At 43.3% G+C, this 20,434-nt stretch overlaps 1 protein-coding gene across 1 annotated transcript in view; it reads right to left on the reverse strand.

The window, feature by feature from the left end:
• Nucleotides 1-20,434, reverse strand: part of PAH (phenylalanine hydroxylase) — a 42,465-nt gene that overhangs the window by 4,496 nt on the left and 17,535 nt on the right. Inside the window, exons 4-11 of the mRNA XM_051617019.1 lie at nt 13,882-13,970; nt 11,629-11,696; nt 8,640-8,836; nt 6,673-6,808; nt 5,334-5,403; nt 4,009-4,065; nt 2,897-2,992; nt 2,426-2,559 (exon numbers count right to left, since the gene is read on the reverse strand). Of these exons, the coding sequence (XP_051472979.1) occupies nt 2,426-2,559; nt 2,897-2,992; nt 4,009-4,065; nt 5,334-5,403; nt 6,673-6,808; nt 8,640-8,836; nt 11,629-11,696; nt 13,882-13,970 (847 nt within the window). The remainder of the gene's footprint in view (nt 1-2,425; nt 2,560-2,896; nt 2,993-4,008; nt 4,066-5,333; nt 5,404-6,672; nt 6,809-8,639; nt 8,837-11,628; nt 11,697-13,881; nt 13,971-20,434) is intronic.

A 20,434-nucleotide genomic window follows, 5' to 3' on the forward strand; every position in this document is an offset into this window, starting at 1 on the left:
AGTTGATTATGGAGCCTCACTATACAGACTGTGACTCAGCATGGTAAATCCCATAAATCCCCAGAACAGAGCAATATGCCAGATGCCTTCTCCACATTGCTCCTTCAGTTTAGTCCTGAGTTATCTGATAAGGCCATTGTCTCAAACAGCATTCTTTGTGAGAAGACCACAAGGTGTGACAGTAGAAAAAAGTTATTTTGGCTAGGGTGAAAGTGTTTAGTGGCATCAGTCCAGTATAGTTTTTCTAAGGGGAAAGACCTATGTTAACAGACAGTCTCTCTAAATTTCAGTTGAAGATAAGACCCTAATTAGAAGATGAATTCCTTCAGCTGAAATTTTTAGGTCAGCCTAGGAATAATTTTTCGGTGAAGTTTTCCATTTTACTTAAACACACGTGTCCAGGTGCAAGCCACAAATACAGGCACTGGACCAAACTCCAGAATTCTATTTCAATTTAACCAGTTTTCCAATTCATTCATTGAAACGATTAAAAGAAGTACCACAATTCTTTTAGTAGACTAAGGCTGCATCTTTCATTTTCTCAAGGAACCTGCTACTCAGTTAAATAAGTACACAGAGAAGATAGAAGCTCTGCACAGGATACTAATAACACAACCCAGAAGAGAAGGCCATCTTCCTCAGGTATTAGCTCAGAGAAAAGGGCAGAAGGAGAGGCTGCAGGCTTATGATGACTGGGGAAGCAACAGGGGAGCTAGCTAGGAAGACTGGAGTGGGGGAGTCTAGGGCACCAGAATACCTTGGGGTCTTGGTATGTGTTTATCTGTGAATGGGGTAGAGATAGAGAAGAGAGAGAAGAGACTGCAGGTCTAGGACAAGTCCCTGTGTGGCATCTCCCAGAGAAAAACTTACTGAGTGTGAACCAAGGCTAACCCCTAGTGGCTTGGCTAACATTCAGAAATATGTTGGTAGGATTTTTTAAATAGCAATGAAAATACTGCTGTGAGGTGGAACCCAAGCTGAACCCCAAATACAGACTGAGCCATTCCTGTTTCAAGAACCAGAACTGAACCTGGACCATTATTTCAAAGTCTTGTTGAACTGGAACTGAATCTGTGTTTCAGTCACAGATGACTGAAAGATTTACTGTGTAATCCTGTAGTCTTGTAAACACACTGCTGGTAACAAGCTGGAGGCTCTGTATTAAGCTGACCACACAGGCCTCAGGACTGAGTTTATTAGGCTTGCTTGCAGTTTTGTTTAGCTGTAACAGCAATTGTCTAATGACCATGCAGCTATTACCTAATTTGTTTTAGTTTTGCTTTATTCTGAATAACTGTGTGCTATAATGCCTATAGTTGATATTTTTTACATAGGCAGAAATACCAAGTAGTTGTACTGTACAAAGTGAACTAAGTCTGACCCTAAAATGATGATGCAGCATAAAGGAGTACCAGCATGGGCTGATAACAGAGGCCTTGAAAGTGCAAGTTTAGGATGCTGCTGGTTGTCCCTGTGCTCTCAACAACTCCCCACTGATCAGCTGTTCATGATAACACAAATTTTGGAGCTGCAGGAAAAAAAAATACAAATCAGACAAAAAAAAACAAAAAAAAAAACCACACACCCAAAAAAACCCCACACACTATAGGTTTAGAGAAACAAACAAACAAACAAACAAAACAAAAAAACAACAAACAAAACCAAAAAAAACCACCATAGGTTTAAAGGAAACAAAAGGGATAAAGAACCAATACTTAATTTAAATTGAGAAGTCAGAAGTAACATGGGTTTGCAGAACAATTTAGAAGGAGGAAGAAGTACAGGATGTTAGAAAACGTAAGAATGACTCTGAGGAAACCTTGGGCTGAGGAGGAAGAAAGGAGGCATAAGCACCATCCACCTCCTCACAAAAGAGAGGACGAAGGCCCACTCATCCATTCATTAACTTCACAGCACTGCTCTGAAGATCTCAATATATTGATTACTTGACAACTACACCCCCCACACATACCAGACTGAAACTATTGAATTAAGACATTAAAAATGTGTAAGGGTAAGTATAACTTCAGAGGAAAAGGACTAGATACCAGGAGATTATTTTTGAATGAGAACATATAACTATAGTATTGTTAAAGAGACTTGTTTTGCATTGTTTTGCACCTTGACCCTAAGTGTTAGTATAATTGCAGTGGGGCTACCAATATTTTTCTTGCATGTTGGTTATACAGGTTAAAATCTTCATTATGCTAACCACAGATTCCTGGCTTCACATATAAGGTGTGTTCACTTTATTGCCCTCAACAAGGTTTTGAGTGTGACAACTGCTTAGTCTCTTTAAGCATTACACAACTTTTTCTAATGCCTCTCAAAGCATTACTGTCAACCCAAGACTTGTTATGGTACTGGGATCCATTGTATTGGCAGTGGACAAGAAATTGGATCTTATATGGAATGACTGGATTACCTTAGCTTTTCTTTTGCATCTTTAAAACTGTCAGCAACATAGTAGATAGGCTGGAACTCAGTAACAGGGTACTTCTGCACAGAGGTCTTCTCCAGGACAAGAGGCTGAATCTCAGGTTTATTTGATAAACAATACTATAAGCAAAAGGATAATAAATAGATTGCAGTTAAAAAGTGCTTGAATTTGCTGGGAAAGAAAGATGGAGCTACTGAATGCCACCCCATTTCAGACAGGAAAGAGTTGGTCCTGTGGAATACAATGACAACGTCGCACATTAGGAAAGCAGCAGTATGAGCTCCCTGGGTATACATGGTATACATTGACACTAATAAATATTAAAGCTCTTCAGTGAAGTATGACATTTCACGGTATTTACATGCACAAAGTATGAAGGAAAATAAGGATCTGAAGACATTCAGAAGAGAAGTTTTAGCTATTATAAACATCTTTGAAATGTTTCATAGAACACACCTGCAGTTCCCCAAATGAAGACAGCAGCCCTGCACCGTATGCCTTGAGTGAATTGCCTTCCTTACATAGTCCAAACTCCACCGTAAACCAATAAACCTAGCAAGAAAATTAGACAGAAACATATGATTCTTTGACCAAAAAGAGAAGGCCCACATAATTTATTTGAATTCTTTTACATTTCTATTTAAATTGGTGCCATGTGTGAAATATCAACTGTATAAATGCCAGAAATGTACTCACAGACTTAAATTCTTCACCTGGAAGTAGCACAGTGCTAGACTCAATGTGCCTGCAAATCAGTACAGTTCTCTGACAAACACAGTTGTGTTTTACTGTGCATATATTTGTCAGCAGAGCTGAAACAATGACATGATAGCAATAACATTTCATTTTGGCTGGCCAACTCAGTTGAAGTTTGAACTTTATTTGACAGAAGTTTGTGTCCTGTTTCACACAGAAGCACCTAGCTGCAGCAGCAAGAGAGGGAATGGGCTATTAGTGCAATATTGACTGAAGATGGTGTTTAGCCCAGCTTGACTTCTTGGTCTGTTATTTTGAAGGGATACCTGCTCTGGCTCAGAAAAACTATCTCTTTTTGTCAGAAACAGCACATAGTGGACAATGCTTTGCCCAGGTGAGTTGGCACTGGGGACACTAATCTCACAGCCATATTCTTGTTGTTATTTTAAGTTTGTAATTCTGGGTTTCAGTAGTCTTAGAGTAGGACTCACATGAGCCACACTGACTGCAGAGGACATTATCTGCCTGAAAGGGTGGCAGTGAAGGGACATTCACAGGTAGAACAACTACTGAAGCTGCCTCCTTGAATTTCCTGTGAGGATGTAGTAATATGTAATCTCTTCTTGCCCAATATGTTTGTGCTGGAGGAAATCTTTTTTGGGCTTCTGTGTTTAATCACAACTGTCACTTTGAATAAGGGGTGCCAAAGTTATTTTCCTATAATGCAACTGTTTCAGGGTGGGGTTTTCCAATCATGGACTTCACTCTGTTCCCATTCAACTCTATGGGAGTTCTATCAGTGACTTCAGTGGCAGCAGAATTAAGACAACACAGGGTGCCTTGGAAAATTGAGCTCTCATTTATTAAATTACCGTAGCAAGTTTCTCGATGAAATCATCCGGAGCTCCCAGAGATGCCAGTCCAATTTCCTGTAACAATAAACCATTATTCTTCAAGTTGTTTATTGCAAACATTCTTCCTGTCTCGTCTTATGTAATTTCTCACATTTTAAATGTTACCATCACTTACTACCACACACAAATGTTTACAGGACATGTTCTTATCGTGGAAGATCAACTTTAATCCAGCAATCTCTCCAGAAAGGAACAAAGATGCCTGTCCAAATGTCATTTACAAGGCCTGATCCTTTGTGCCTGATACAAAGCCTACTGAGGTCAAATAAAATTTTCCTTTTGCTTTGACAAGCTTTTGATCAAGCCTACAATGCACACCCATGATACAATGACCCATGATGCGGTCAAAATGAGGCAAATCAGTCACATCCATACATCTCAAATATTTCTCTTTGTTTTGATGGGCCCTGATTGCAGGAATTTTCCTGGAACTTCGAATGAGTTGTTTTTTCTGAATGGCAAGGCACGATTTGAAAGATCTTATTTGTACCTTAGGAACTAATGAATACTTTTTCAATAGCTGGATTCAGAAGACAGCTCCAAAACGCTGTATATAACCAGGTATTTTTCTTGGTTTGCTCCACTGAGGACTGCATAGTGCAAAAGCAGAGCCTCACAGACAGCCACACCAAGAGCATGGGGGCAGCCATCATCATGTCAAATCCTAATAAGCCAAGGGACAGCAGGGCTTATCTTGAAGGAAACCCTTTTCTCCTTCCTCTCCTTCTCTCCTTTTCTCTTTTCCTGTTTTCTGGTAAAATGGAGCCAAAAGTTTATTCCTTCAACGAGGCTTGGCTTCTTTTCCAGAGACATTAACACTACCAAAGGGAAAGCTCCTCTCCAGCCTTCTCCCGTGCTTGCAGCTGGGACAGTTCTACACTTAACTCAGCCTCCTCTGTGGCTTGAATAGAAAAGAAACCAAAAAAATCTTCACTTTCCCTAACATTTGGATAGCAGGGTGGGGTAATAATTCATCTGACTCAGGAGCCATTTGACTTTGCTCAGAAGGATCAACATCTACAAAAAGGTTTTAGATTGTGGCTTCACAAGGGGTTTGTCTCTAAAGAAAAAGCTGACGCAAGACAGACATTTGGAGTTTGGGTGTATGAGTTCGCCCAAGTGATTTGTGTCAACATTTCAAGCAATAAATACAGCAGTCTCAGCCATTCTTAAACAAGGTGCTAACAAACACCACATGCCTCATGGATCTTGTTTCATGCTCTGAGTTACCTAGTCTCTGGTGTGTTCAATTATAAAAATAGTAAAATCACTGAACAACTTACCTGGGAAAACTGAGCAAAACTGGGATCAGCAAAAAGAGGCACATGTCCTAGCAGCTCATGGCAAATATCACTGCAGGAAAACATGACATCTGAATAACTTAAATTTAAGAAAAGTCCGGCAATGCTGGACAAATGCCCTAGAGTCAGCACACAGTCAGGAGTGCCATGCATTTGCTCCTACCAGCAAATAATGTTCAAAAGTTATGGGAAAACATTTTGCTTTATAATTATTATGATGGAAAGGCTTGCACACTCCAGGGTTTTCAGTGCTTTTATAGTTATACAACCCTCAGAGGAAGCATGATACATTATTTGCTTTTCCTTATGGACGAAAACCACCCATTCAGCTCAGAGAAGCACAGAAAGAAATCACCAAAGGAAGCATGGGTTTTTCAGTCTCAAGGACAAGAAATCTCTTTAGATGAAGCTCAGGCTACTAAGCCAATTCACCATGGAGTCAATATGCACCTCAGGAGCTCAACTCCAGTCCATGTTCAGGCCCACAGCCTCCCACTAAGAGGTGGAAGCTCGCCCTTCCTCTGGTAGGACCATTTTCATCACAAGTTGAAGCTGGCATCTGGACAGGTATGTTTGGGAAAGAACTCCCCTAGGGATGGCTAGATTTTTCAAAGATGGAGAAGTAATTTGGTGAGTTGGAAAGGGTAGAGGGGAGATGCACCCAGAAGGGCAAGGTCCTGGAAGTTATTTTGGCTTGGCTTTGAGCACAATGAGAATGGGGTGAGGAGAAGGAAAATCAGAAGAATAAGGGATAGAAAATGGAGGGGGAAAGGAGTCTGTATGAAGAAATAGGAAGCAAAGAAACAGTAAGGGAGAGAAGAAAGAATTGCAACAATATGAAGTAGAGGAAGAAAACTATTTTGAAAACAAGTGGAAAAAACAATGGACAGGGATGGAAAGAAACATTACAATATAAAACTGAAAAAGAGAAGGCATCAATGATCTGGGCTTCCTCTGTCTTGCTGCCAGAACTTTGCTTGTGACATGTTGAGTCATTCCTGCTCTAGATTTCACACCACTGTTTGGGTGCTAGTAGCTAAGCTAAATGCCTTTGTACTCTGCTCTCTTGCCTCCCAGCCACCACAAAAGCATGCCTTCAGTAGTAAAGCTGGATGGTCAGTCCCATAACTTGCAGAAGAGGATGCAGTTTGTTAAAAAGACTAGAAATCTTCTAGTTTTAAGGAGAGAGCAGTCGCTTGGCCACTCTCCATTAGCTCTGTTCCCGGGAGTGCCCATGAGTCCCACACGGTTATTATCAGCTGGGCTGACCTTGCTGTTAGTCTGCTGCAAATTTACGCAAGGTCTGTGCCAAAGTACTTACGGCTCTGGTGTGTACATGGGTTTGGACGCATGGCGAATGTACTGTGTAGAGTGAAACACTCGGAATGCCAGTCCAGCCAGGAAATCTCGAGAGGACAGCAAGCCTGCAACGGGACGCAGGCGAAATCCAGTGCAGGCTGAAGGAATAAAAAAAGCACATCTTAAAAACAACCAGCGTGCTTGATTTATCCTTATCTAGACTTCTCACAGTGGGAAAAGTTTGCTAATTGTTTTCTTTTCTCTTGTTATGTTAAAAGGAGTTCAGATGTGAAAGAGGAAGGAATTTTCACAGTCACAGAATCACGGAATTGTTCTGGTGGAAAAAGACCTTGAAGATTATCTAGTCCAACCATTAACCTAAGTCTACGAAGTCCTGCTCCTAAGCACCACATCTATGAGTCTTTTAAACACCTCCAGGGATGGTGATTCAACCACCTCTCTGGACAGCCTATACCAGTGTTTAATTACCCCTGCAATGAAGAAGTTTCTTCTAATATCTAATCTAAACCTCCTCTGGTGCAACTTGAGAACTTTTCCTCTTGTCCTGTTTCTTGTTCCTAGGAAGAAGAGACCAACCCTCATCTCACTTCAACCTCCTTTCAGGCAGTTGTAGAGGGAAATAAGGTATCCTCTCAACCTCCATTTCTCCAGACTGAACAACCCCAGTTCCCTCAGACATTCCTCATAAGACCTTTTATCCAGATCCTACACCAGCTTTGTTGCCTTTTTCTGGACTCGCTCCAGCATCTTGATGTCTTTTTTTGTAGTGAGGGGCCGAAACCTGCACACAGTACTAGAGGTGAAGCCTCACCAGTGCAGAATACAGGGGGACAATTACTTCCCTGCTGCTGCTGGTCACACTATTTCTGATACAAGCCAGGATGCTGTTGGCTTTCTTGGCCACCTGGGCACACTGCTGGCTCATGTTCAGCTGGCTGTCAATCAACATTTCCAGGTCCTTTGCCTCTAGGCAGCTTTCCACTCAATCTTCCCCAAGCCTGTAGTGTTGCAGGGGGCATATTTTGGCCCAAGTGCAGAACCCAGCACTTGGCCTTGTTAAACCTCATACAATTGGCCTCAGCCCATTGATCCAGCCTGTCCAGCCAAGAAATGTCAAGAGGAATCTTTGCAGAGCCTCCCTACCCTCAGGCACATCAACACTCCCTCCCAATTTGGTGTCATCTGCAAACTTACTGAGGGTGCATTTGATCCTCTCATAGAGATCACTGATACAGATATTAAACAGAACTGACCCAAACACCTCCCTTGACCTACTAACCACACCCTTTCTAATACACCTCAGGATGCCATTGGCCTTCTTGGCTACAAGGGCACACTGCTGGCTCATGGTCATCCTCCTGTCCACCAGGACCCCCAGGTCCCTTTCTCCTACACTGCTCTCCAGCAGGTCAGCCCCCAACCTGTACTGGTACGTGGGGTTGTTCTTCCCCAGGTACAAGACTCTACACTTGCCCTTGTTGAATTTCATCAAGTTTCTCCCTGCCCAACTCTCCAGCCTGAGAGAAGAGTACACCAGTCTATGCCATATGTAGCCAGTTTCTTCAGGAGAATGCTGGCTGGAGAATGTGAGAAACAGTGTTGAAGGCTTTACTAAGGTCCAGGTAAACATTATCCACAGCCTTTCCCTCATCCACTAAATAGGTCACTTTGTCATAGAAGTAGATTAGGTTTGTCAAGTAGAATCTGCCTTTCATGAACCCATGGTTATTGGGCCTGATCACCTGGTTGTCCTACCCATGTGTACCACTATCACAGTATCTGAGCATCTGTTTCATCACACCCCTGAAAATTTTAGAGAGAGACCTGGGTTACAGGCTAAGTGATGTGCCCAAGCACAACACAAAGCCTGTAACAAAGTAGGGACTGCTTTTCCATCTCTGAAAGCACCACCCACACTGACAGCCGAGACATTTCATTTAATTTGGTCCTTTCATTTTTATAACTTACACTGCAAGAAGTTTGAAATATCTTCTAGCTGGGGAATGTTGTCCTCCCGGTAGCCACAGTACTTCTCCAGCAGTGGGAATACATGGTTGTGTTCATAACAAGCATGAGTTGGATAGAGACTCTTCAGCTCCCTGAAGACAGTGCCCCATGTTTTCTTTTCTTCTTCTGTGTAGGTGACTCGAGGAATAGGTTGACCACTGGAAAGAAAATGGATACCCTTCTTAGGAGCAACAGAGAAACACTCCTATGCCACCAGCATCATACTCAGGAGCTTTAGATGGGCTGACCAGGTGCTGCCAGTGCATGACGGGAGATGCCCTTGGTCTGACACACAGGTGCAAAGGGAGCCTCACTTTCCCCTAGGCACTGACTGGGAAGGACTTGACTGACCTCAGCTGGGATACTGGCTTTTAGACAACTCTTGCATTCTTGTGGCAAAAATATATGTGCTCCTTTGTCTTATCAATATATTGTTCTAAAAATATTCATTGACTGTTTGTTTTGATTTATTTTCATTTTTACACGTGGAGCAGCTATTATATTTCTTGCTCTGACACACATCATTAATTGTTTTGGTTACAACAGGAAAACCATTAGCTCCAGAAAACTGTTTCTTGGAGGGGCAGGGGAATTCTGATCTGTGCTTTATGTTGCAACAGATGCAGACTCCAGACAGTTTAACTTTTTATAACTGTAATGAGTAATTCTGAATCAAATCCCACCCTCAGGCCTCCATGTGCTTAGCTTGTATTGAAGCTGGCAAGAATTAGACAATCACAAGCAGTGTAGTTTGGCTTCCTATGAATAGCCAATTCCTTAGCAATAATGACAGAGCCATAGGTGAATTCAGCAGCTTTGAAAAATCAAAGGGGTTTAAGTAACTTAATAGGGTTAACTTCACTGCTGGAATAATGCTAGAGCTTTCCAAGCCTCAGAGACCCATTGTTAAATTCTTGATGACACCTCATCGTTTCCCACTCCCTCATTTTTTTTTTCTTGAGCCTCAGGGCAGCTTCTCTGGAGCACCATTACTTTTTGTCTCTCTATATCAGCCCTCCTTGATGTGTGGAGCTTTAAACATCATGTTGAATTATGAGGATTGCTGGGGAACTGTTGTTCCTTTAGCACTCCTAACTAATCCTCAGTCACCTTCCAGGGCTACAGCGGGAAGCTATGGCTTAAAATCTTTCAAATGTCAATTAAAAAACTTCAGGGATCAGCAGGATCAGAAGCAAAGGAGGACAGAGAGAAGAGGCAAGTTAAATGCAAAGGAAAGGGATGTCAGGGAAATTCATCTTTCAAAAAAAACAACTGGTAAGTGTATCAGGAGAGAAGGCAAAAGAGCAAGGGCAGAGGAGAGAGGCAAACAACAGGAAACAAGAGAACAAGACAGGTGCAAAGGAGGGGACATAGAATAAGATAAAATTGATGGCAGGAAGAGAAGTGCAAGATAAACAACCACAGACCCACTTCACTTTGTAGCTGACATTGCAAACTAAGAACATTTGCCTTTTCAGAAGCTTACCCTGAAGCCTTATAACTTTGGTGGTCCTTTTTCTCCTGTCCAGTTCTCTGCATCTCTGTCACTCTATGCTAAAGACAGCCCTTCAACCTCTCAGCCACTACAGACCCTGAAAGTCAGATCTGTCAGGTGTAGTACCCAGGACAAGGTCATCACAAATCCATCTGGAGCTCCCTGGATCAACGCTCAAAGTCACAAAACCCACGCGCCTCCTTTTCACAAGCCCCAGAAGCCCAGACATGGGCTTTCACACCCTGCTTATTGCTCTGTTACTGAAAAACCTTATTGGAAAATCCAATAATTTCACACAGAAGGTGCTTTTGGGACACAGACCCAGGTCTGTATAGGCTCTGTTTCCAATGTGTCTGGTGACATGCATAAAAGACTAAATATTAGTTACATTTTGGAATATAATGGTTTCATCTCCCTAAGACGGTTTCAGTTTGAATACTGGGGGTGGTGAGTGAGGGTGGTTAACTTTTTTTTTTGTTGTTTATTCCTCTGTAGGATTTGATGAAAGCCTGCAAACTAGAGATGAGAATTTGCTACTCATTATGCAGAAAAGGTAAATATTCTGTGGAATGTCTATAAATGAGCATTAGATCCATCCACATCTGGCCACAAATTCTTACCCAAATATTCTAGCTGTAAAGTGGGGTCCTGACTTCTTTTGCTTTCCATCAATCAGTCCAATTTTGTCCCTCATTTTGTGATTAGATTATTAGCTCTTTGGCTCAGGAACTATCTTTACGTTGCAGTTCTGTGCAAAGTGGAGCCTTAAATGTACATCATATGTTACTTCATCCTTTACAATCACAGTTTTTACCAGTCTCAGCAAGAATAAGGCCCGGTATTACTGATGTAAATGTGTGAGTGGCTCTGGGAAAGGAATTATACTTCCTCCAGATCTGATCACTGAATGCAATCAAGCAAGCCTGTTCTAACTGAATTTACCATCTCCACTTATTTTTCTTGGAAATGAGAGCCCAAACTGCTGATTGCAGCTGTGTCAGACATGATAGAAGTAGAGGATCAGGCACTGGATTAGCATCAGAACCGTAAGATATTAATTATTTTAATAGTGTATGCAGCTCCTGCTTTAATGTAAATGATAGGCACTGTCCTGGTTTAATAGGGAGAATACCAGAAGCAGTTTTATTCAATGCTCAGGTCTTTGTAGTAGCAATGGAGTCTGCTGCTCAATTAGACAACAAAGCCAGGGAAGAGGGGTGTCATGGGGAAAGAGCGGAGGCAGTGTTCTCTTCTGAACGTGTGCCTGGAACAATTTACTTTTGTTTTACTGTGATTCAGGGATAAATGCATGCACAGGAAGATTTAAACACATGGCAGAAAAAAGCCAACAGAAGGAGGATCCTTGTGGAAAAACAGGGATTTCCAGCAGGCTGAGAGCTATAGGAGGGGGCAGGAGATGTGGGCTTGCTTTCTGCCCATGCACTGAGCACTCACTGTCTGTAGTTGTAGGCAATATCTGCAAACTCCTTCCTGCGGGCCCGGTACACAGGATCTTTGAACCCCTAAAGAGAAAGAGCACTGGTCAGTCCCTGTGTAAGTGCAGGCAATGAAGAGCCTTCCTCTCACTGAGCACCCTTGGGCACAGCTGGTGCAGTACAAGAAGTACTGGAGAGTGAGTGGGAAACCTGCCTTCATCCTGCCTGGCCCCGCTGTGTCCTGCTTGCTCAGGGCGCTCCCTGCTCCTTCCTCATCTGCAGGGCCACCAGAGCAACCATTCAGCCATGCCTCCCAGCACCTCTCACCCCCCAAGTCCCTCCATTTTCTCATTTTTACTTCTTCAAAACAGGGAAACATGCTCCTTTACAGGACCAGCAAGGTGCTCCCACATGAGCAATACACTTTATCAACAGCACTCAGATAACCATGTCCCTCTGGATTCTCGAGAAGCTTGTTGCAGCTTCTAGCAAATCTGGGCTGGTTTAGAAGAGCAAAGTGAAACCACATTACAAACACAGTCATCAAGTCAGTCAGACTTTTTAGGCAGATTTTCAGCATGAGCCATGCTTAAAGGTGCTCATTTTCAAACTATTAGAAGAACAGTAGGCACTTAGCAGGCCAAAAAGGCCTGTTTGCACTACAAATTCAGCTATTTGAAGGGATTTCTTTACTACAGAGAATGTCTAATAGACTTTGTGGTTTGGAGCTTGACCTTTGCAGCTAATTACCAATTAAACCAGGATTAAGAAATACAATCTCTAATCCTTCATCTAGGATAACCATTCTCTTATCCCAGTGTGCCTGCTATTTAGACTAAAAATACCCGAGGGAAAGGAGTGTCTTCACCACCTAAAGTGGAGGAATGTCCTTCCAAGACAGGACATGCTTCTACAGGGCAAATACCAACTACTCATTAGGTATGAGAGCAGCTCATGCATGCAGCTCTTAGTGACGCACAACACAACTGGACTGAGAGGCCATGAAATGACCAGGTACCCGAGACAGCTGAAGTGGAGTGCAGACCTAAGAGTCTGAGTCAAAAACAGGCAGCCAATGGCCTAAAAAGTGTGCTGTCCAAGATTAATCTGGCACAGAGGTATTTGTGGTTAAGTCCCATATCATTTAACTAATGAAAACACGGGCTCCTTTAATTACTCTTTTTTCTTCCATGTGCTATGACAGATATTTACTCCAGCAGCTGGGTTTCCTTTGTAAGGCACAAACTGCTCGCTAGCTAATTCTAGGAACTGGAGCAGAGATACTTCATTCCTTTTAATATCTTTTTGTTTGTTTGTTTCCTTTTCCAAATACAATCTTGGTCTATTCCCGCATGACACACAAGGGGGCCATTGACTCAGTGTATCTCCTTTCATTCTGCCTTTCATATGACCACACTGAACATCATGAATCATTGTACATGATACATAACACATCTCGAATTAAGCAATAGGTAGTGAATGACTAATCACCCCATCTCAATTAAACTAATAGCAGCAATTTTTGTTGCACTGTGTGTAATTTATTTGTAATCACCCTATCCCAATTAAACTAATAGCAGCAATTTCTGTTGCACTGCATGGAACTCAGTGTGTTTTGACAAATAAAAATAAGTTGTTGTTTGCTTGGAGAAGGAAAAGAGGCAGAAAGTATTCTTGCATTTGAAGGAGCTGAAAAACCACTGAATAATTTTATTTTTTTTAATCAGCTAAGCCAATGAACAAAGCTTTCTGACTCTACCATGTAAACCACAAACTTTTTGAAACAAAACCCTCTTCTTTTGTTTTGTCTCACCATACAAGAATCATGCCATATTTAACAACCATGTAACAAGGCACTAAGCTCAATCGTGTGTATGAGATCAAGGGCGAAAAAAACAGTCTTAATACCTCTGCACTGTGATATGCTGCTTCTGAAATTTTTGTTGCTAGTGATTCACCAAATGAGCCTGAGGTCACTACAACAGAGTCACTTGAGAAAACCAGAGGTGTCCCTGTGGTGGCTCTGTGCTCTGATGACCTCCATGACTTTTAAGGTCTGCTGGTATTTGCTCAAATTAAATCTGCCTTTGTTCTGATTTACTCTATACTGGGATCAGGCTGATTGTAACACTAGAAATGTGGTACCTTCTTATCCTAAACCATGTGAGACCTAGTCCACTAGATTTGTCTTAAAGCAAAGCAAATACAAATGAAAGAAATATCTGTCCCAATAATTACAAACATGCTAAAAAAACGAAGATCAGTCTCTTACAGGATGGTCAGCATCCAGTTCTGCTCCATAGCTTAGGATCTGGTTGGCAAACCTGTCCAGCTCCTGGATACTTCTTGGGAACCATGGCACTGCAAAACAGAAAATAAATAGAGATGGGTATGCTTCTTCGTTACTCTGTTTGGGGCCTTCCTCTGGTCTTTCTATTTTTTTCACGACAAATATAAAGGAATATACACAAGATGATAAATTATTTGGGCAGCGATGGCCTTTTCCTGTAGTAGGTGGCAAGAGCAAACCCTGCAAGTTGCCTTGAATTTGAGGTTGTTTTGCACTGTTGGAAGAATACAGAGCATCAAGAATGCCTGGCCTTTGGCGCAGAGCTAGCTTGTAATTTTTATTATTTTCTGTTTATTATTCTGGTTTCTCGGCTTACCAAAATGTAGGATTCTTTCCAGAGTATCCTTCCTTTCACAGTAGCTATAATCAGCCATTTCAAAGGAACAGCAAGAAACCCCCACAGCAATAAGGATACAGGATCGTTTGACCCTCTGAAAATCTCTTTCTAAGACTTACTTGGTGGCCTCGCTTAAGCTAAGATGGTGAAATAAAATTATAAATGACACCCTAATACCTCAGACTACTATTGTACTACTGCAGTCATTATACAATAATGCATTCATTTGGTTAACACTCTGGGCCTGGTTCTCTATTGCCTTGTAACTCCCACATTATAGACACTTCTGCAGGGTGGCCAGGATATGAAATGGGACCACACCGACTCCACAGCATGTAATGTCTGTGCAATGCCCTCCTCCCTTCACAGAAGTACATGAGGTGGAGGGTAAAGAAGAATCACAGGGCTTTCCACATGTGATGTGTTCAGATAAGAGGAAGTGGAAGGCAAGTGTCTTCATGGCTATTGCATCATCAGGAGAGGCACTCTGCAGCTCATGAGGTAGGTGAAGCTGTCATCCCAGGTCAGACCTCCTTCCTGGAGCAGTGGGCACAAATGTATTCATACAGTGGCTGAAGCAGTCCCCTGGCATGTGTACCCTGACTACGAGAGGGCAGGTTCGCATATGCAGTGGCTGTTCCAGGTTGCAGCTTCTTCTTTCATCTCCTCCAGGAGGATCCAGCTGCATAGCAAACTAAGAACCCCCTTGTCAGCCACCACTGGGCCTGGCTACACCAACCTCCTGCACTGCTGAGACAGGGAAGTCTGATGGAAGAGCACAGGGACCATGGGCCCTTTCCCTCATCTCATCAGCACTTTGGGAAGTATATCTGCAGGTACCACCAAAAGGCACCACTGGCAGGTGGGCGCATCCTGGGAGCTGCCCGTGCTGCTGGGTTTGACTTACTTGGCTTTCCCTTCAGCTGTTCCTCACATTTTTTAGCCCTTTGACCCCAGCTGCCTGCCTCTTCTTTTTCCTTTCCCCTCCCTTCTCACTGAGTCAGAGGTTACAAGCCATACCTCAGGTTAATAGCCTCTGATGAACTTCTCACAAATACACAAGTTGCTCTTTGGGCCTATGTACACTTCTGTCTTCAAGGCACTCTGCAGCACTGAACTCCATCCTGTCTTTACATGTTCTATGAAAAATAACTCACTTCTGTTTTAAACTGGATTATTTCATATGATGTTAACTTGTTCCTGAATACAAACATTATTTGTTGCTACTCACCTTCTCCGGGCTACTTAGGATTTTATAGCTCCCTGGCAGATCCTTCACCTGCTATCCATCATCCTGGCTGAGACCTCGTTTTTTGTCCCTCAGGCACAGAAACAGTGGGCTATGGAGAGCTCTTAGCACTTCTCTCTGCACCACTTCCAGTTCTACCATACCTTTTCTGATGAAAAGACAGAAGACCTCTATTTAAGGAGATACCCATGCTCAGGCCATGCAATTCTGTGCTATATGCTCCCCACACTGAGTACAAGTCAGCTCCATGGAGTCTGCAGTTAGTATCACCCAATGGTCTGCTGGTCCAAGCCCAGGGCTCTGAGCATTGAATAAAGCCAGGCTGGTGGTGGGACAGCAGGTCAGGGGGAGCCAACACTCTGCATGGCACTGAGCTTTATCAATAAAACGTTGCAGTTTCATTTAGTGACTTTCTTGCATGAATGAATGTCGCTTGCTCAGCCAGTGCTTGGGGCTCATTCCCCTGTGGGGCTCTCTGCTCAGCTGGGAGCACTACCACTCAGCCATACCTCCTCATTTGACTTTGGGTTTTGTGCCAAGTAAACCTGATCCCCTGCTGGCAGCTGCTGCATGAGTTCCCTGCAGCATCCTGCTGATGGGGCTCATCCCAGACCTGGATGGACCACCTACGGGATAAGAGGATCACCCTGTTTCCAGGACTATTCAGCCTTGCTTTCTGCTGAGCCTCACAACACAGAGGGTACTTGTGGTGCTGGGTTTCTGCAAAGCACCTGTGCAGAAGGGCTGATGCAACAACAGCAAATTAACAGAGCACACTTTGGGAGACCTCGACTCAGCCCCATGCAGAGTGCGCTCTCACCCCCACCTGCTGTCCCACCACCAGCATGGCTGCATCCAACACTCCCACTGGGAGTCCTCAGATTTGTTTCAGGCAGGCCAGGAAGCTCAGGCAGCTGCAGAGACCCGGCCCGGTGGCTCAGCGGTGCTCCTGTCTGGGCCTTCCCTTCAGCAGCCCAGCAGAAGGAAGGGTTGGTTTTTTTTTTCCCTTTCCGAGCTGCACACCCTGAGCTTTACCCTAAAACCCAGACCTGAACGAGTCACTAGATGGCAGCAGCAGTCTCGGGAAGATCTTCCCAAAATTGTCTCCTGTATGTAGCGCTAACTCTGGTATCTCCAGAAATTCTTTCCTTACCTTTAGCAAACTTCCTGCATCTCCAGCCCCCTGAGTTCAATCAGCCAGAGGGGATGAGTAGAAAGAGGTGTGTTTGAGTCCTACAGAGGGGTCACTGCTCAGGCCATGTGAAGGGTGAGCACTCCCAGGCGTCCTGCCCCTACATCCTATAGTGGCAGCCGGGCACCCGGTTTGTCTCCTCGCTCTGTCACTGAGCTTTGTAGGATTTGGCGGGGGGGGGTGGGGGGTGGGAAATCGCTTCACAGTTTTGTGCTTCACACACCTCACTATCAGGTTGGGGTGAGGAACACTGATAAATATTTTGGGATTAGGCACCAAGAAAAAAGCTTTCTGGCAGTCCCACAGCAAAGGATTTGTCAACATGAGAGGGAGTAACTGCTGTTCTCAGGGACACACTGTGACCTGAAGGGTCCGGGCTGTGTAGACAGACTTTGGGAACTGAAGTCTGCAGTAGATTTCAGCAGCAATGTCTGTAGCTTTTGGCTGCCCTGAATTAGAAGGGTCTAGGTGGGCAGGGTTTGAATCATTGCAACTTCAAGAAGGGATAAAACGGATAAATAATAGTAGCTTACTTTCATTAAATACATTTTATTCTCAAGATCCCCACGTACTTGGTACAAAGCTCACTATAATCTCCGGACAGACTCCTGGGCTGATGCAGTGTCAGACTTGGGCATGGAGATGGGTGGCTTGTTTTTCCTCTACACAGGAGCAGCAACTTAACTTCTAGGCATGCAGCCCCTATGGGGTACCTGGCCTATTTTCAGCAGATCTCTGTCCTCATCCCAGGTCCTCCCAGACATCAGCAAAAACTAAGAGTGAGAAGCTCTGAGCTTGCAGAGCTGGATGAAAGGAGCAGGCTGTGAAAGCGAAATCCTGAGAATACTTAGTGCTATTTGCACCAGCATAGCTGATGTTAAGTCGGGCCCTGGAAAGTCCTGAGCCTTTTCACCTCTCATGGAAATGAGAATCAAAGGTCCTCAGCCCCAGGACAAGTGCTGAAGCAAGTCCATACAGCCCTCACTCACATCAGGGGCCAGGGTGCAAAAAGGCTACTGGGTCTTCTGCCTAGGTCTGGTGTGTGTGCCAGGAGATTACCCCCAGCTCTCCAAGCAACTATTGAAAAGATCAAATCAAATTACCCCCTGGCTGAATCTATCCCATATTTTGTTTGCAACATCCTCCTCCAGTCCATTCACCAGACTCACTGCCTGTCTGCACGGCCACTAATGAATTGCCAGGGCAAGCTGTTGCAACACTGGGCCTCTGTGAAGGTCTGAGGAGCAAACGTGGGCTGATCAGTAATAAATATTGATTTGTCTGTAAGTGAAACAGCAGCATTTATGGGATCATGCCGGACACCCAAGTGGTGACCAAATTACCACGGGGTCAAATGCCTAGCAGAATGCTAATAAGCCATTTATATGAGAGGCAGCAAAGCAGGGGCAGTGAGGACTTTTGCAGAACTCTTCCATTTGGACCATTGTGACAAGGGTCAAAGACAGGTCTATGCAATTTATAGCAGTTTGAGGCCCAGGTTTAGCCCTGTTTTAAACAGTCCAAAACTCTTTGGCCAGCCTCAGGGTTTAGCAAACAAGGCCTCTACAGAACTTCAGCTCCCAGTCTGTCTCAGAAATGCAATAAATTGTCTGCATTGCCCTAATGCTGCAACAGAATAATATTTAATTATTTTTATTCATGGGCTCCAAATGGACTGCAGATACTCAGATTGTTTCCAAAAAGAGCTATGAAGAGATGCACTGTGTTTTCACAACAAATCTTTCCCACCCTACAAAGGGCTTTTGGCCCAGTGACTGCCAGCCCATCTCATCTGAAGTTCTAAAACTACCTCTGGATTTAAAGCATTTTGCTGGCCTGCTCTCATCTAAAAATCACACTGTTGATCCAAATCTGGTATTTGTAGCTATTTGAGTGAGTCAAAGGGAAGCTAAAGTTGCATTTTGCATTTAATTGAGATAAGACCCTAAGACGAATTAAGGTGGGGAGGGGGGGGGGAGGGGGCTGTGGAATAAGATCACATATAAACATGTCTAACAATGCAGAAAGGGCAGAATATAGAAAATTCCTCTGACTGTCTGCAAAACAGTGCCCCAAAAATGGCAGTGTGTGCTTCCTATCAGAAACTCAGTAAAATAGTGTTGTTGTTGGGTATTTTTTCTCTAATCATGAACATAAGCAAAATTAATCCTTATCAAGGAAGAGCTGAGAGCATCTTTAGGCAGCAGTGAAAGAACCAGCACCATAGGGGCTGCCTTCAGGAGAAAACCTTCCCAGCCTTTACCTGCCCACTAAGAAGTGCATTATAATGACCCCATAAACCATTTTCTTTCTGAGACGTTGTTCCTTGGAGGCATATTGCTCTCATTCTGTGTTTTAGGAATAAAATTTCACACAAGCACATCTCTGCATTATGACCAGATTTACCAGAAGGATACATTTGAAAGGCAAACTGCCCTAAAAGGTGCTATAAGGCCTGTTATTTGTTAATGCCATCACTGATAAAGGACAGCATCTTACCACACTTCCTACAGCTCAGTCCGCTCCAGTCTCACTCTGCCCTTGTAGCTGCCTCAGCCCAGAATTTGCCACCCACATTTCATCCCCTAAGCAGTGTTTGTTTGACCTTTCAAAATATGGCTATTTGGGGATTTCAGTTTGACTGGACCCTTACTACTCATGAGAGAAGTTGAAACTGGGAAAAAAAAAAGCAGAAAAGGAAAAACGAAAGGGCAAAAAGAAATATCAATCTTCCTCTCTTTCCTTGGCAATAAATTGCTCCCACTTTATACTATCTCTAAATTACTGAAACTAACAAACAAACACAAGTTATCTTCTCAGACAGAATGGGATCAAGTCCCTTTCTGGAGCACTGACAGGATAATCTAACTCAAAAAACCTTTGATCAACACACTAACATGCAATGAAATCCTAATCCTACAGCTAACCACAGGAGTTTTGACTTCTGTGTGGTCAGAATTTTCACCCACAAGCCTTTCTTGGCTGGTATTTAGAGCTATATTCCTATCTGACTCTGGCCTATGCTTATACACTATTTTATTATTTACTGAAGTTTGTTATAAACTTCTTAATGATAATTAGAAAAATGAAAGTAATAGCATGCCCTGTTAGGCCCTATAACTTTCTTCTGGAAATAAAAAAAAAACAGAAAAGAATCTCTTTGATTTGATGTGATCATAAATCACCTAATCAACCTTTTGTCCCTTCATCTCATGAATGGAGAGAGCTGACTCCAAAGCGTATCTGCCTTCTTCTTTTTCATCTTCAAATGTAATGTCATGGGTAGGACACAAAGAAAATAGTAAAAGGATTATCAGCACTGATCTCAAGAAGGTATTAATGTCCTTTCATGTTGTTCCTAGGAAGGAAGAGGAAGATCCATACCTAAAGTACTTTAAGTCTGAAATCCTATTAAAATCACATCTGTTATCTGAAGAGGCATTTAAGCATGTCTCAGACTGGATGCAGGGAACCAACACTGCACTCAGCAGCTTCAACTCCAGCAAATTTCTGAGAATTAGGAGCACGGACAACTCACAAACTCTTTCCTTATTTTTCTCTGAAGGCAGAATTACAACTGACCTCCCAGGGATTCCTGACAGGAATGGAGAGTTCTTCCTGTTCCCACCAAAATGGGTGGCAGAGCCTCCCTAGTTTCAATAGCAGGAGTAAGGGGCATCCACAAGCCCAAAAACTG

The sequence above is a fragment of the Apus apus genome, chromosome 1 (genome assembly GCF_020740795.1).
Source record: "Apus apus isolate bApuApu2 chromosome 1, bApuApu2.pri.cur, whole genome shotgun sequence".
NCBI classification, from domain to species: Eukaryota; Metazoa; Chordata; class Aves; order Apodiformes; family Apodidae; genus Apus; species Apus apus.